At 36.5% G+C, this 15,762-nt stretch overlaps 2 protein-coding genes across 2 annotated transcripts; one reads left to right on the top strand and one right to left on the bottom strand.

Moving 5' to 3' along the window:
* The first annotated feature begins 149 nt into the window (after positions 1-149).
* Positions 150-5,577, top strand: LOC139691866 (nuclear cap-binding protein subunit 3-like). The gene is made up of 7 exons (XM_071589787.1): positions 150-381; positions 507-664; positions 1,705-1,856; positions 2,103-2,392; positions 2,484-2,697; positions 3,182-3,325; positions 3,797-5,577. Exons 1-7 carry the CDS (start codon positions 217-219, stop codon positions 4,585-4,587), a joined length of 1,914 nt encoding a protein of 637 aa, XP_071445888.1. The 5' UTR covers positions 150-216; the 3' UTR covers positions 4,588-5,577.
* Positions 4,815-15,153, bottom strand: LOC139691867 (glyoxalase domain-containing protein 4). Its single transcript, XM_071589788.1, has 6 exons — positions 14,869-15,153; positions 12,107-12,156; positions 11,608-11,873; positions 9,479-9,634; positions 5,158-5,333; positions 4,815-5,063 (listed from the first exon to the last, which is right to left on the bottom strand). Exons 1-6 carry the CDS (start codon positions 14,953-14,955, stop codon positions 4,953-4,955), a joined length of 846 nt encoding a protein of 281 aa, XP_071445889.1. The 5' UTR covers positions 14,956-15,153; the 3' UTR covers positions 4,815-4,952.
* Positions 15,154-15,762: the final 609 nt, after the last annotated feature.

The following is a 15,762-nucleotide window of genomic DNA, read 5'->3' as shown; positions in this document are numbered from 1 at the left end:
TAATACACTGAAATAAATGTCAACTGAAAATTTTAAATTGATAAATTTGTTTTTAATACATGAATTTTAAATCATAAGTCAATAGTAATGGAAAATAATAACTATTTAAGAATTGGCCAAATTCGTCAAAATACTTGTTCGAATATGGCGCTTGCCAAGGAAGAGCATGAGTTACCTAATTTAAAGATTGAAATAGAAAATGATCTCGAAGAAGCTATGGATACTGATGATGGTGAGGTAAACAAAAGTAACACCATTGTTCTTCATGGGAGAACAAAAGATGTGGAAGAAGGTGAAGTATGTGAAATGAAGGATGATACACAGACGGAGCAAAGGATCGTCAAAACATCTGATACCCTCCAAAAACCGAAGAGCTTACCAGTAAGATTATTCAAAATGCATAATTGTATTGCCGTTTGAAAACTATATCTTTTAAGGTAGTCATTGTATGATTCAATTAATACCTGTTTATCTTTCTCTAAACTGTGTTTGTGGATTTTTGCCAGATCCGAGAAGAACTTAACGCTGAAGATTTGGCTACCGAAGCTTCGCCGTTTGACAGTAAAACCGGCGAATTATGTGGGCCTAAGGTAAAAAAATATGGCTTATCACCGGATGAAGTCCAAGCGGTTACTGAGGATAAGTTGGCATCCCTATATAAGAGGTAGGACCAAATTCTGTTTGTAACTTACGTTTCATATTTTAAATTCGATAATCAAATATGTTAACACACAAACCGAAACTCATCCTCTTCGTTTTAAATTTCGCCATTTACGGTCTGGTTGTAAGCTGACGACTTCTGGGGTTTTTAGCTGTGAGCATTTGTTGCAACATGGCAATAATGGACATTTTTTGTGCCAATCCCTCTATTGCTATATACTATAGCAAAGAATAAATCAATAACAATGTGCAAATAGTATTCAACGTAAGATATGCTGTTGCTATTTGAGATCTAATAAAAAAAGCTGGTACGTTTAAGGTAATATCAGTCACAATAGTGACTAAGCCTTGAGTTCATAGTTTCATCATTTTATAGAACCGACAAACCATCTTTCAGAAAAGTGAAACTAGTTTTAAAATTTCTCCTATTTTTCTCATGCATTCTCAATTCTGTTTATTGAAGGACATTTATTTTACAGTATTTAATGTAATAAATATCTTTGTGTGTTGAATTGCGAATTAATCAATATTTATCAGTTGCTGTATGGAGGGGTAATTCGTCTGGCTTGATAATTTTATGCGAAAATAAGGTCCTTTATTTTACATTTAGTCGAAAATGAGTCAATATTGAGTGTTTTATATGTTTCTCCGGAATAAATGTTGTTCAACTTCAACCTAGTTTAATAGTTTACAGGCCATAGGCCAATATTTCTAGTCATGTCCCAGGTCTCAGGGACACTCACCTGCATCAGGATGGCCATCCCTCGCGATAACCAGTGATTAGGGTTTTTGAAGAGCCTTTATAAGAAAAATAATGATAAACATTGGTGTAGGTAACCCCCTAAAAGACTGAAAATACAAGGGTTAGGTTCCTTTATATTTTCAGTCAGCTGAGGTCACAAGCCTTAATTGCTTTTGTCTCAAGCCTGATCGCTCTTTCATCTATTCCCATGCAGGAAAATACTGTGCGAGCCATGGTAGTTCAACTTGTTGTTTCATAATTCATCAGTATTTTGGATGCTAACAGAAAGTTATTGTCTCCAGTTTAGGGATGAAGGACGATGAAGGAACGGAAAAACGTTACCGACTTGATGCATTGCACATGAGAGGTACACAGGATATGAGTACTGCCGATGTATTTTCCTACTTTAAAGACTACAATCCTGCTTCGATTGAATGGATAAATGACTATTCTTGTAAGTAATTCTTTGAAATATTATTTATATCCAAATATGGCATTATATAAATTACACATTCAGGTGTGATGTGGTGGAACTTCCATAATAGCCGAGATTAAGACTCATGCAATTTTCCACTAAATAAGAATTTATTCATGACCAGTTTTGATACAATGTATCAATTTCCACTTGAATATGACATTATATAGTATATCAATGATGAATTGTTTCATCAATTTCCATCCTAATTGGCTCTACATTCAGGTAACGTAGTGTGGATAGGTAATTTACCGGCAGCCAAAGCCATCGTTGAAATGTCCAGACCAATCAAAGGATTGGAAAACAACCACCCGAAGGATCCATTTGCGGAAGAAAAAGTTTCAACGGAAAACAAAAGAAAGAGGTTATCTAGTGAAAATGTTGTAGTGATGGTCACAGAGGTTGAGGATCAAGATAACGAGATCTTAATGGTTGGCGATGACGATGCTGGAGATGTGATGAAGGCCAAGGAGGATTTGAGTGAGCAGAGAGCCACAGCTGCCGACGGAGATGCGGTATGTTGTTTTCTTGTATTTAACGGCTGTATCATTTTTATATGCCATTTTGTACCAAATTCTTTTCTTGAGTAATGGGCTTGCCTTTCAGATTGGCAATGATAATTGTACGAATGGAGAGTCCAAGGCTGCTTTAGCTTCGGAAATTGATATTCCCATCCCTCCTGGGCTATGGAGATTAGGGAAATCAACTCCCAAGGCAAAGCACATTCTCCTGCGTTACACTATGCGAACAGATCGGAAACCAGCTCGTGCTGAAAAGATGAGTGATTACTACAAGAAGCATGGGAATCCAAACTATGGAGGTGAGGGTACCTGGGAAAATAATTGCCTGTTATTTCTCTTTAACGAACTGACGATGAGTGCTATTATTTGCAAATTTATTTGCAAACAAAAATTACAGCTATGCCATGAAATGTAAATTCAGTGGTAATTTCTACCTAAAACTATATTTAACCATAAATAAAGGGTTATTTATTTACCTCATGTTTTGATGTATTTGCAACAAGCATAAATGTTTTATACTTGAATTCATCGTGAACGAATTCCACACTAAACTGTTGTGCTTACTTGAGGAATGAGTTGTTTTTTTAGGTAATTAATTCTATTCGCACGAGAGATAATTTAGTTAGCGTCCAATTTGTCATCTGCATTGTCAAGCCATTGATTTAAATATTTACTTGAACTTATGATGATTCAAAGAGTACCCATTAGTATTCTTAGAATGGAGTGGCTGTTAACTTATTGCCTGTACGTAACTTAAAATGTTTTTACTTTATCATCCAACAGGAATTAAAGGTCTTATTACAAAGTCACGTAAGCGGAGGTTCAGAGGAAAGGCTAGTGTGGATGCCAAACCTCCAAAAGGAAATCCATGGGGTAGTTTGGCCGAATCTTGGGGTGACATTGACAGAAGGAAAGCATTGCAGCCAGGTAATGTGTACTCATTTGAAAACAAGTCGTTTGGAAATAGATGCTGGTCAATTTTGCCTTATCTTCATAATTCCCACTAAATGAGTCAAGTCTAATGATCTTTTAATGTTTGCCACAGTTATACAGACAGGTCCAGTACTTTTTGGCTGTCTCTTTGGAATGTGAATTCTTTTCTGTACATTTGTCACACATTATTTTATATTTATTAAAATATTCATCAATTAGAAAATCATTACTGAATTATAAGCATAGTGTTCTCCTGTGCAAAAATCATTTTCTATATAGCAGGGTGATCTTTTCAGATTTGAGACGAATTCCTTAAATTATAAGTACCTGTATAATTGAAATCCTACTGTCTCCCATTGATTTTGAATGGAAAATATGGGAACTAATTCCATATTTATTTTCAAAATACCTTAAATGAGAAGCCCACATCCACTCACATCTCCCAATTCTTCTTGTTCTGTGCAGAAGCTTTTGATCGCGATGGAGAGATGCCGGCTGAATTCCCAACGGCCGCACGAGTACCACCTCCGACCCAGCGTCCCATTCACTTGTACCCATTTGCTAGACCCACCATTCCAGCCAAGATCATCATGCAACAGGTGCCCGGGTCCTTTCACCAACGCAAGGGGTCATCCTCAGATCCAGAGTCCGACAAGTCATCAGAAGACGACGACGATGACAGGAGCAGCTCATCGCAGTGGAGACAAAAGATCAAACAGCCTCGGATGCGCATGTATGCGGACGAAGAGGAGAAGCGGGTCGAGCGACGCCGTGAGCAACAGAGGAGGGAAGCAGAAGTTGCGGCTGCAGTGCGAAGTGGTATGGACCTAAAAGGAGTCAGCCACGGTGTCTCCAGGGAGGGAGGGCGCAAGCGGGAGATAGGAGACCTTCGTAGTCGGCTGAGCAAGGATCGTGGCGGTGAGGCCGTGAAGCGGGGGAGTTCGGTCATTAACACAGTGAGTAGGCCGAGCAGGGGGACGTCTGTTTGGAATCGCTTGGCACAGAGGGAAAAGGGCCTAACGGAATCAGAGGAAGAGGACGAAGAAGAGGAAGAAGGGGAGGAAGAGGAGGAGTTGGGAGGATTAGCTAGTGAGTTGAGGCCAGTCAAGGGCCTGGACTTAAGGGCGTCCCTCACAAAGAAGTCATTTGAAGGCGACCTCAGGTCAAAGCTTAATAGGAGCAAGACTCGGAAGAATTCACCTCTTAGGATTGAAATTGACAATGATGAATATTATCGTGTTACCGGGTGTGACTGAATGTGGTTGACAGAGGACTCAAAAAAAAAGTTTATTAATTCCATGTGTGTGCTTTATTTGTAATTTTTTGAGTGTTTCATTTGTGAAGCTAATCGATTCATTCTGTGAATGTGGTGTCATTGGGAACCTTTTCATTCCAGTGTATAAGTGTACATGACTGGTAATATTTGCTCCCAAATCAGAAGAGCATATTTTGTATTCTCAGTTAGGGAAAATATACTGCAACATAAATTCAAAGTATTTAATGAAACATAGATGTTGATAGAAACAGACACCTTCAAGGACAGAGACCAAGCATGCAACATGTTATTCATGACTTACATTCACCGTAACACAAGGATAAAAGCAAGAAAAATAACAATGCACTATGATTTATCAGAGCGGATGTAACGGTCTAAAAGTACATCTCCTTGAGGGTCAACTTTGGATAACTCACGAAATCCTTCATCATCCACAAAACAGATTTCGTGCCCGTCCTGAAAGAAAATGATTGTGTGAGAGAAACAGTACCTAAAGCATCATCATTTACAGCTATCAAATGCAGTTTGAATTCATGAAGAGATCACTCACTGGATCTGCCAGGATGATCACACGGACTGTTGCTTTTCCAGGGGTATCCAAAGATATCAGTGGTGTCAAAATCTTCCCATTTTGAGCTTTGATTTTTTCATCAATGGCGGGTTGATCATCGTGGGGACAGGCAAATGCAATTCTTCCATAAGCAGTGGCATGGTCCACAGCAGTCCCTGGGAGAAATCATTTTTCATATTAACATGTTGTATATACTTCTGTTTCATAAAGACGAAATAAAGATATTACGTGTCATTGCACAAGTGGCATATTCAAAGTACGTAAAATTGTATGGCCTATTCTGGAATGTAAAATAAAACCTCAACCTGCACTAAAATAAGATTTTACTACAAGGAACTGTACCCCTAAAATTAAAATCCCTTAAAGCCTTTTAGTTATTTTGTTAATATTGATTTTTTTTTTAATAAAACCATTTATTGGATGTGCTTTATGATGTAATTGGATCTTGTAAGTACTGAAGTGTCAGAGAAATGAAGGTGATGTGAAACGCAAGATATATGAAGTACGACATTTGCATCTTCAGACAGTTTTAGTGCGTACGCTGAGGGTGCAGATTGGTCTCCCATGGGCTATGAAGATCTGTGGATATGTCAACAGGTGTTACGAAAAGGACATGCCATTAAATATTCATTTACTTCAACTTAGTTATATAATTATTTGTAATATTACATAATGGTGCATTGGAAGAGGAAACGCCTGGCCACTTTGGACTTTGTCCACCAGAATGGAGATTAATGGCAGTTCTCCACTAAATAAAAATCTAACTTTTACCAGAGTTTCAGGGTGATATATCACCACCATTATGTGGCTTGCCACAAACAAACTTCCGGTGAATTTTTGAATCACCAAAAGTGTGAGTAATTGTGTTCTTGTTAATGTAAAAGAATGCACAAGAATAACATTTATATGAAAACATATTATTGCCAACAAATTTTACTTTTTTAATATTTCAAATTGCACTTACCATCAAAAATTCCTCTTAAGAAAGACCTAATGATCCATATCACCAATGCCTTTGAAGTATACTGTTAGTTCATTAACTTGCATGAGCAGACCATGTCAGATAAATTTAATACAACAGGTTAGGTACACACTGCAGTTATGAGAAACATTACTGACATGATACTATTGACAGGAGTACACCAATATATAATTCTATTCCAACAATTTTATATGGACCAAATATGTAATTCTCTAGGGTAACACTATGAACCAGTAATTTATAACTTAACTTTGTTTCCCAAGCTTAATCTGACATTATTCCTTGAGTATTGCTTTGCATCGCATCTAACTCAGTAATTTAAAATTGTCTCCAGCGAATTTCAGAAAAAGTGAGGTCAAGAAATATTTTTGTCATAAATCCTTGACAAATGGGAAAATTTTGAATAAATAACAAAAATACTGAATAGCAAGGGCTTGAACTAAAATCTGAATTATTAATTACATAAATATCCTACGACACACCACAGTTTCCTCGACCTATTCAATTAGAAATACCAGAAACTTGATTTCAAAAAAGTTTTATGGAGTACTAGTGTTCATCAGTCTTGATTTCTGAAGCTCTATGGGGTTTGGATATTTAGACAGTGTTGTCAGCTTAATCTCCCATTTCAGTAGAAATAACTCTGCTACTGAAGTGGAGGAATGCTATGTCAAGCTATGTGCATGTTAGCGCAGACTTAAGTCAATGTGTATAAAGGTACATACTTGCACATTCATATTATTCACTTAATAATACTGAATATATTTGAGGGATTATGTGCATGAAACACTACAGGGCCATGCACCACAAAAAAAGTATCCCCAGGTTACGGTTTATGTTCACTCAATGTGAAACTACACTTTAATTTTGCACAATGTTTTTTCATCGAATCTCATCGCACTTAAATGATTGCCGCTGATTCTACTATGGATTTAATCATTTTAAATCTCTTCCCGAGTTCCTTTCTCTCTCCTAACATTACTTAACTCTCCTCCTAGCATTTTTTAATTTGTTTTCCTTTCTGCCCATTCCAAATTTTCCACCCTTCTCCACACCCACAATTCAAAAGTCTCCAATCTACGCCTATCATCCTACTTCAAAGACCATGCTTCCATACAAGTACATAATTATGCTCCATATCAAAGCAGTGGCGAGCCTTTTCTTACCCTCCTGTCATAAATTTCTTCCTCCTTGTAAAAGCTTGTTTGTCTAATAAAATTCTTATTGCATTGGGCAAACATGGTGATTGAGTGGTTCGATGATTTTGGTCCAAAACATTTCCGAGATAGGTAAACTGTTCCACCTACTCTAGTTTGTGAACTCCTATTTCAATATTTAGCTCAGCCTTTATCTTTTGGAAAAACGCGCAACTATTGTTTTGTTTACATTTATCCATACCCCATTCATATCGCACCAACTTTCCTATGCAGCCAAAAATGCTAGCAACTCCTTGAATGATTGGCAAAATGAAGTTTGATCATCAGCAAACCTCGCTGATTTCATGATTTCTCTATTAATTATCATTTCTATCTCCACGTCTCCATATGCCTTTCTTAACATTTCCTCAACTTACACATTGAAAAATACTGGTGATACTGGACACCCCTGTCTTACTCCTCTTATTAACACTGTCTGTCCTGACTCTCCATCTGACATGCCTGAGCAGTCTGAGGGATGTACTGGTTAGTCACCCATTCCTCCAATCTACTCCTACCTGCTGTAATACTTTGATTAATATTACCCAATTTACTCTATTGAATGTCTTCTTGAAATCTAAGAAACAAATACTTCCCGACAAATCCTCTTCTATTAGTGATCTCATTACTGCTACGGCATCACCCACACTTACCCCCCCTTCCTTTGACCCAAACTGATCATTGCCCAAATAGTCATCAGCTCTTTTCTCCATCCATACTGATGATGAAGTACCACTTTTGCTAAGGTAAATCAGACTTTCTTTAATTCTAACATATGGCTGCCTTTCCCTTTTTGCAATGGGAACTAACATTGGTAGGATGAAATCTTCTAGCCAAATTCCTCCCCATTAACGCTATGAATCAGTCCATAAAAACTCTATCCCTGTTTCACTAAACCCTTTCTATCTTGCAATCAAGTATGCCTGGACATAAGCTGTCCTCTTCCATGTCATCTTCTCTTTCCCTGTTTAAACTTGCTGGCCTAATATCTTAACCATATATTTTCTATACATATTCCTTCTGTCTTGAATATTTCTGGGTTTAATTAATTTTCCTAACTTATCTTTGATTGTTTGCATGGGCTGTCTTCTTAATTCCTGATGTGCTATAACCTTCCTGAAAAATGCTCCTTCCTTTGTTACCTCACAATGTCCTCGCACTGCATCTTCCACCACATGTTTCCCTATTAAGTCTGTTGTTATCCCTTAGTACTGCCTTCAGCCTGATTGGGTGTTTTCACTCTTCCATTCCCTTCTCTTGTGTATCTTTCTAATAATATCATCAGTACCCCATGATATCTTGTCCTTTTCAAATTCACTTTTCTTATAGTTTTGCTGGTGACTTTTGATATATTCCCATATTTCTTCTATTGCACCCATGACCTTTCCTCACTCATAATTTTCTTCACAGCCTACTAATCCTATCTAATTGTTCTTGTGGTGAGAACTGATTATGCTGTTCCTTGATCCCAGGCTAACCATAATATAGTCTCACTGAAATCTCCCTGAATCTCAGGACAATGCACATATATCCACATGTGCTGAGGTATTTCAACTGTTTGCTATGATTAAACCCTATGTCTTAATGAACTCAATAGCTTTCTGACAGCAGTTATTCCTTGTTTCTAAACCGTAGTTTCCTACTTCAATACCATCTCTTCCTTTGCCTACCGTCACATTCTAATCCCTCATCACTATCAAATGATTCCCTCCAGAGACATCAGAAATTATGTCCTATTAAATGATCATATACCCTATCGACCACTTTCTCATTATTGCTCGTTGGCAAGTTGAGCAAAATACCAACTAAGTTTATTGGTTTAGCTTTTACTTCTACTAATTGTATTCTATGCGGGTAGGCTGAAAACTAATGCACACATGCTTGTAGACCACAGGCAAAAAGTCGAGAGGGGGTAGTAGGAGCAGGTAGCAATGAGGAAATAGCCCTGGTGGGGGAGGGACCTCCCCCTCCCAAAGAGATTCCTCAATGGCTGGCGACCTAACCTCTGTGCTATGGGCCATTATGGCTTCAAGAGTCTTTTCTGGAAAAATATCACATTATACTTAAAGCACATCAGGATGTATGGAAGTAGAGCTGAATACAAATTCAAAAGATTTCTTACCTATGTCCTGCAGTTCAAGTTTGGCTTGATTCTCATCAAATCCAAGCAACACTGATTTATCATTTTGTTGGAATATTTTGAGGCCTAAGATTCCATTCCAATAGTCAATGGACCTTTGAAGATTAGAACTTGCCAATGTGACCTTTTGAACTGGATCTGAAATAAATTGGAATGTAAACAGTAAGTCAAATGAGTGCGTGAAATACCAACAAATTTTATTCTTTCACATTTAATTGTTTTAGTTGAATTTTAATTTGAAGCATGCAGGAAATATGATGCACGAGACAATGACAAGTAGCAGTAATGGATTGCTTGAAGGGGACACGCTGATCAGGAGGGACATCAAGGGAAAACAAAGGCATTTTGAGCAGCACTAAGGAGGTGGAAACATATATGAAGAACTGAAAATAAGAACTTTACAGTTTATATAATGACCTCAGCACTTATTCAAAAAGGTATTAACAGAAAAATTATACTATTGGCTCGAAGGATCACCCAAAGCTAATTCTAACCAGCAGATTACCTATAACTACAGTACACCCAAGGACAATCTTAAAACTGTATTGCCTTAGCAATTTAGTCCACCAGACATTCAAAATTACATTATTGGCAGGTAAATATAGTTTGCTGCTCTGCTAAACATAAAAAATCTTCAATTTTATAATTCAGTGGGGAGACAAAAAGATTTAGTATTTAATTTTCTTTTGAAATATTAATATCTTAAATGAGCATAGAAAGGGGAGAATTCTTGGTACCAGAGTACATTTAGGGAGCAAAACATTATTGAACACATTGAAAGGGAAGAAGGCAGGAAGAACATTTGGGAGTTCGAGATTAATTTAATACGAGGAGGAGTTTCGGTATTTACTCTCGTGTTAAGTCATTTTTAGAAGTAAAACAGTTTTCAATTGACAAATACATTTTAATTCGCTGTTTACATTTTGTGCATCTTTTTAAATGTCATCTCCCAACCATAACAGCAACCCCAGGACCTAAATTGGAGAGGCTAGTTTTATAAATTTCATTTTAGAGATGAAACATGATAAGCAGTTTCATTTAATTGTTACCACAACCCTAAAAGCATTTGAGGACATAGTTCCTACACAAACACAAAAATCATACCTACTTCATGGCATCACATTTGATGGAATCCATTTTTATGCTTATTTGTTAAGAGCAAAATTAATGATGTCTCAATGAAGCTTTTTATTATTATGATACAGGAAAAAAGGAAATGTTCAGTGATCTCTAATCAAAGCTTACATAGAGAAGACGAAAACAATGGGTGTAAATGCATTCAATAAGCAGCCCAGAAACCAATGACATCACCATTTTACAGAGGCATAAAATTAAATAATTTAAATATCTTCTTTGTAGTTCTTTTTATTACCAATTGGAATATCAAGATGATTTGAATTAGAAGATTCACACTTAGCTCTATTTAATTTGACAAGTACTATGCATATAATAGCACTCTGTTTCTGGACCAATAAATATATTATTATTATCATCTAAAGAAGCGTTTTAAACCTGGTGAAGTAATTATTTACCACTTTCTCACAACTTGGCATAATTAATTATGCTAGAAGAAATTTTACACCCAGCCGTAAGCATCAGGAAATATTAGGTTTGAAGTGTATTATTGCACTATGAGGAATCCTCTCAAGCATTTTCCCATATTAGAATGGCACAAGCAAGTGAATGCATGTTATTTCTTTAGCCATTGGTTACACTACTTACATTTACTTCAGAACAGATTCAAAGGAGATTCAATGGGGGATAAAGAAAATTTTAAATATTGAAATGAAATGGAATTACTGACTTTGTAATTCCAAATCCTTTATTTAAAAACAAGTCCCAGGTTTGGACGTTAACCACCATCATCAAGCGACCCTTATAGGAGCGAATTTGGTATATACGAGTATACCTTCTGATTGGGGAAGGGGGGTTGGTCAGAGTGGGAGGGTGGAGGGGTAAAAAGGTTATCATGTAGCTGTAAGGAAAAGAGAAGTACATCTCTCCGTGTCAATCATTGGCTTGGAAGGTAGGTAGGCCTGGGAGTGGGAGGGATACAAAATTTTGTTGGCAAGTTTCATCATGAAATGAGTGCTGTCACCTTTGATACATACCTTTGTCTTTTGGCTGTGGCTCATTCAAAAGGAAAAACCGATAACCTCCAGGTGCTTCAATTACATGATGGTCTTTCTCCTCAACCATTGGCCAATTATGCTCTTTAGCTCTCGCAATAGCTTCTTGAGACTTGATAGTGAAACCTATGAAATCATTTCCTTTGTTGTATGACTTAACTCCATAATTATAGGTCAATTCAACCACAAAATGGTCATCTTCGGGGCCATAACCAACCATGGTCTTACTCCAACGGTTTGCGTAAGGTCTGCATTATGAAAATTATGATCAGTAAATAGGGTGTATTAAATATTATCTGTATTCATATGCATTGTGTGCACGTATAAGAACACATTTAAAAGTCTGCCCAATGAAATTATCTTATAAAATTCATCTCTAATTATTGCATTTACAATCTTTCATGGCACAATCTTTCAAAGGCACAATCACTTGGCATTTACTCTTTTCTCTTAAATTTACATAAAATTACACAGAACTTACCCATTGCAAGTTGCTTCGCACCCTTCACTAAATTCCTCATGCCTCAGAGTCTAAAACACAAAAGAATTTTTCACAACATCAACATCTTGTGCACCTTTTAATGCCAGGATAATAATCCAAATTGTTTGAATGTATTATCCTGGTGTAAATGTAGGCAATATATGTGGTAATAATGTATTTATTTTTCTGGAGATTCAGTGCATATTCACACGCACACAAAAATATAGGGTATGACAGATATAAACTTAATAGTTTTAGAAAAAATACAATTTATACATGTGCATAAATGCATATACGTACCAATACACTACCATAGTTACATATGATTTGGTTAAATCAGAATTGATGCGTAGTGACAATTTGAGAAATTCTTTCACAGAATAGAACATATTATTTTTCAACAGGTTGGACAGCTTTTTCTTGAAAACAGGTACTTTTGTTTCAAATTTAATTTTATGGGGAACTTTATTGAATAACCTTGAGCCCATTGCTTTGGGCCCATGAGCAGTATTGTGTGTTCTGAGAAATGGTCGGTGCAGGTCATTGCAGATCCTTATATGGTGACTATGATAATCGCGGTTAGACCTGTACAGAGAAATATTCTTTGCATGCAAGATAAAATTAAATATATATATATATGTATATATTCAGGGTATCGGTAATAAACCAAGTCTTTTGAAGAGAGGTTTACATGGCGCATCGCAAGGAGCATTGCTCATAATACATACATCGAAAAGGGAAGGAGAGTATACTTGACTTTCATTATTAAGAAGAAATTTTTGGAGGAGCAAATTGGGATAATGTGATGGATTTTTAAAAGGGGTGAGCGGGAAAGAAACAAGATTAATGAAGAGGTAGTATTTCAATAAGGACGTTAAGGTACAAGTTGGGAATGAACGGACAGAGTACTGCCAGAATGGCAGAAAGGTAAGACAAATCTATTGCCTCCACCCAGAACTGCTTAGCATATACTTAAATTATTGGACTGTGATTGGATGAAAGAATATGAGTGCCCCCGCATTTCAGGATTATGTGGACTACAATGAAGGGAAGCTAATAAATATATTAGAATTTTTGCTGAAGAAACAATTCTTAAATGTTAAACTATACAGGTGCACAACCTTGCAACTCAATAATTATGAAATATTTTTACTTTATTGTTTTTTATTTCGTTTGTTTTGGATTTCTTTTATTCTACCGGTGAAGGTAGCTTATGAATGGACACAACCTACATAAAAGGAGAAGTAATAATATGGGCAGAAATACGTGAAACATGCCAACAGCCAAAAACTAGGATTCAAATAGACACAAGGCCTTTGATAATCAGTCGGCTATGGCTTGCCACAAAATTGACCAAAAGAATGATATATAATTGGCTTAGAACGTTGAATTACATGAGGTATAAATGTGGACACGAAGAGAGGAAAACAGATGGGAAGAATTTAAACAGTGAAGAAGGAGCATTGAAAATATTCCAGAATAAATATGAACATATCTGGTCAAGAAAGGAGACAAAAAACATGAGAGACAGGGAGAGGAATTTGATGGGGCACCGGCCAGTGTGAAAATGCAAACTCGTTGATATATCGGAAATAATGGCTAAAGGAAACACACTATACCTAAAACTGAATAAATTTGGCTATGAATAAAGTATATTAGAGATTAAGAAGCACCGCAAAAGACACTAGTTCAGGCCAAAAAGGAAAGAGCCCGGGGCCCATTCTAAGATGGATTTTCTACATGGAGGAAACCTTAGAAGGGACTGTACACGGAAAACGAGAAAAAGACAGCGGAGGTGGCACACATTGATTAACTCAAATCGGAAGGCAAATATGTGACAATGTAAATGAAAACAAATGAAAAAAAGTTTGTAGAGCTGGTACTTGGATGTCTAATTGGAGGAACACAACATAATTCTGGTCCACTTTCAAATTTTTTACCCATTCATCAGAAGAAAAAGCACTGTTGAAATAATACTTCCCCGTACATACAGCATCTCTAACCAAGGAAATACCCTAATCATTCAAATGGCTATTTTTCCAGTGGTGACGAAATATTATTTTATAACACCGAATATAGAATTTTAAACGATATCTATAAAACGTTTTCTGAAACTAATAGGTTATCTTCAGGGCCATTTCGTTGGAAAAATATTAACATTTATGGTCAACATTCCGAATATTCAATAGTTCACGAGTTAAAAGTCAGTAAAGAAAACCAAAGACTTTATAGATCAGCAGAGAAATAAGAACCTGACCATGAAATCCGTTTTGAGAAAGTATACTGATATGCCAGAAAGAAGTAGGAAGTAACGATCAAGAGAATATTTTAAAATGTTCCACAAATCACGAAAATAATAACATGATAAATTGCCACACTCCTGAAATGCGTCGATTCACTTTTCTAATACACTAAAATGGTCAAACATATATTTATTTCCAACATGCGAGTTACGAAATAATTGTTTGAGCGACCGTAAAACCAGAATACTTTTTCACAAAACACTAACTAAGCAATACGTTGGAGAGGTAGATATCCATCAAAAGCGACAACATATAACGAGAATTCAGGTTATCAATGATGGATTTCTGTTATATAATATCGTTCTTTTTCTTATAAATAATGAATTCCCTGACTAAATGACTAAAATTGGTTATGCCGGTAAAAGTACAAACAATGAAAGCTGGAAATCATAAACACGCTAAAAACGAAACACAAATAATTACTCAAGGCCGCCTCCACCACATAAGTTATTCACAAACCTTCATTCCCAAGATTTCACGATAGAATTTAGCTGTCAACTTTCTGTCAGCCACTTTGAAGACAAAATGCAGAGCTCGCCCCTTCATGATTTGCAGATACGTTGCCAAAGTTTGGGATGATTGTCCTTATTTCGAGTTAATCTTCCTTAGAAATGCTTCCTTTCAAACGCTCTGCCTTTCTTTTAAGTCGTGACACAACTTATACCTCCCTGCAACTCTACGGATAAGAACTAACGGAAATTACTCAACGACAATCACTGTCCGCTACCAACACCCCCTTTCCCACTCTCCATTTCATGGACGAAGCGACTACTGACCGTAGTGGTAAATGCATCAACTAATTCCAATAAAAAAACCGAAGCGCAAGCAGCGGCCAATTCAAAGAAACACCTTAAGGGGAATATTTCCAATTACAGGATCTCAAGCCTGTCTGTATAAAGATTTATCCTTTCCGGGAGGATTCTGTTCCATTATTGTGTTAATATATGGAGTTTGTCAGTATAATTATTTCGCAGTGCAATTTTATTACGGAAGTAAAATTATTTTAAATACTCGTAGAAAAGGAAGCTGCACTCTAAAATGTTTGGTAAGCGGATAGAGAAAGGAAGAGAGAAGGCTTTTGGGACAGCATAAAGATATAAAGGAAACAAGAGGAAAACCTCGTGTTACGTGGAAGTAAATAGTGTTAGGGATGGTCCCAACTCCAATTTATTAAATATGATACCTTGAATGAATCGACAATTATTTTGTGGCGGAAAATACAAACATGATATCATCAAACTGCATTGTTTATTCACCCCTTTATAAACTTCTATTATCACATTGAATGCCGGATAACCAAATCACAGAATGAAACTCTCATTGGAGAAAGCACTTAGTAATATTACTTGCCAA

The sequence above is a fragment of the Hetaerina americana genome, unplaced genomic scaffold (genome assembly GCF_022747635.1).
Source record: "Hetaerina americana unplaced genomic scaffold, ioHetAmer1.1.p SCAF_4, whole genome shotgun sequence".
Classification (NCBI taxonomy): domain Eukaryota; kingdom Metazoa; phylum Arthropoda; class Insecta; order Odonata; family Calopterygidae; genus Hetaerina; species Hetaerina americana.
This window is presented reverse-complemented; position numbering and strand designations above follow the sequence as displayed.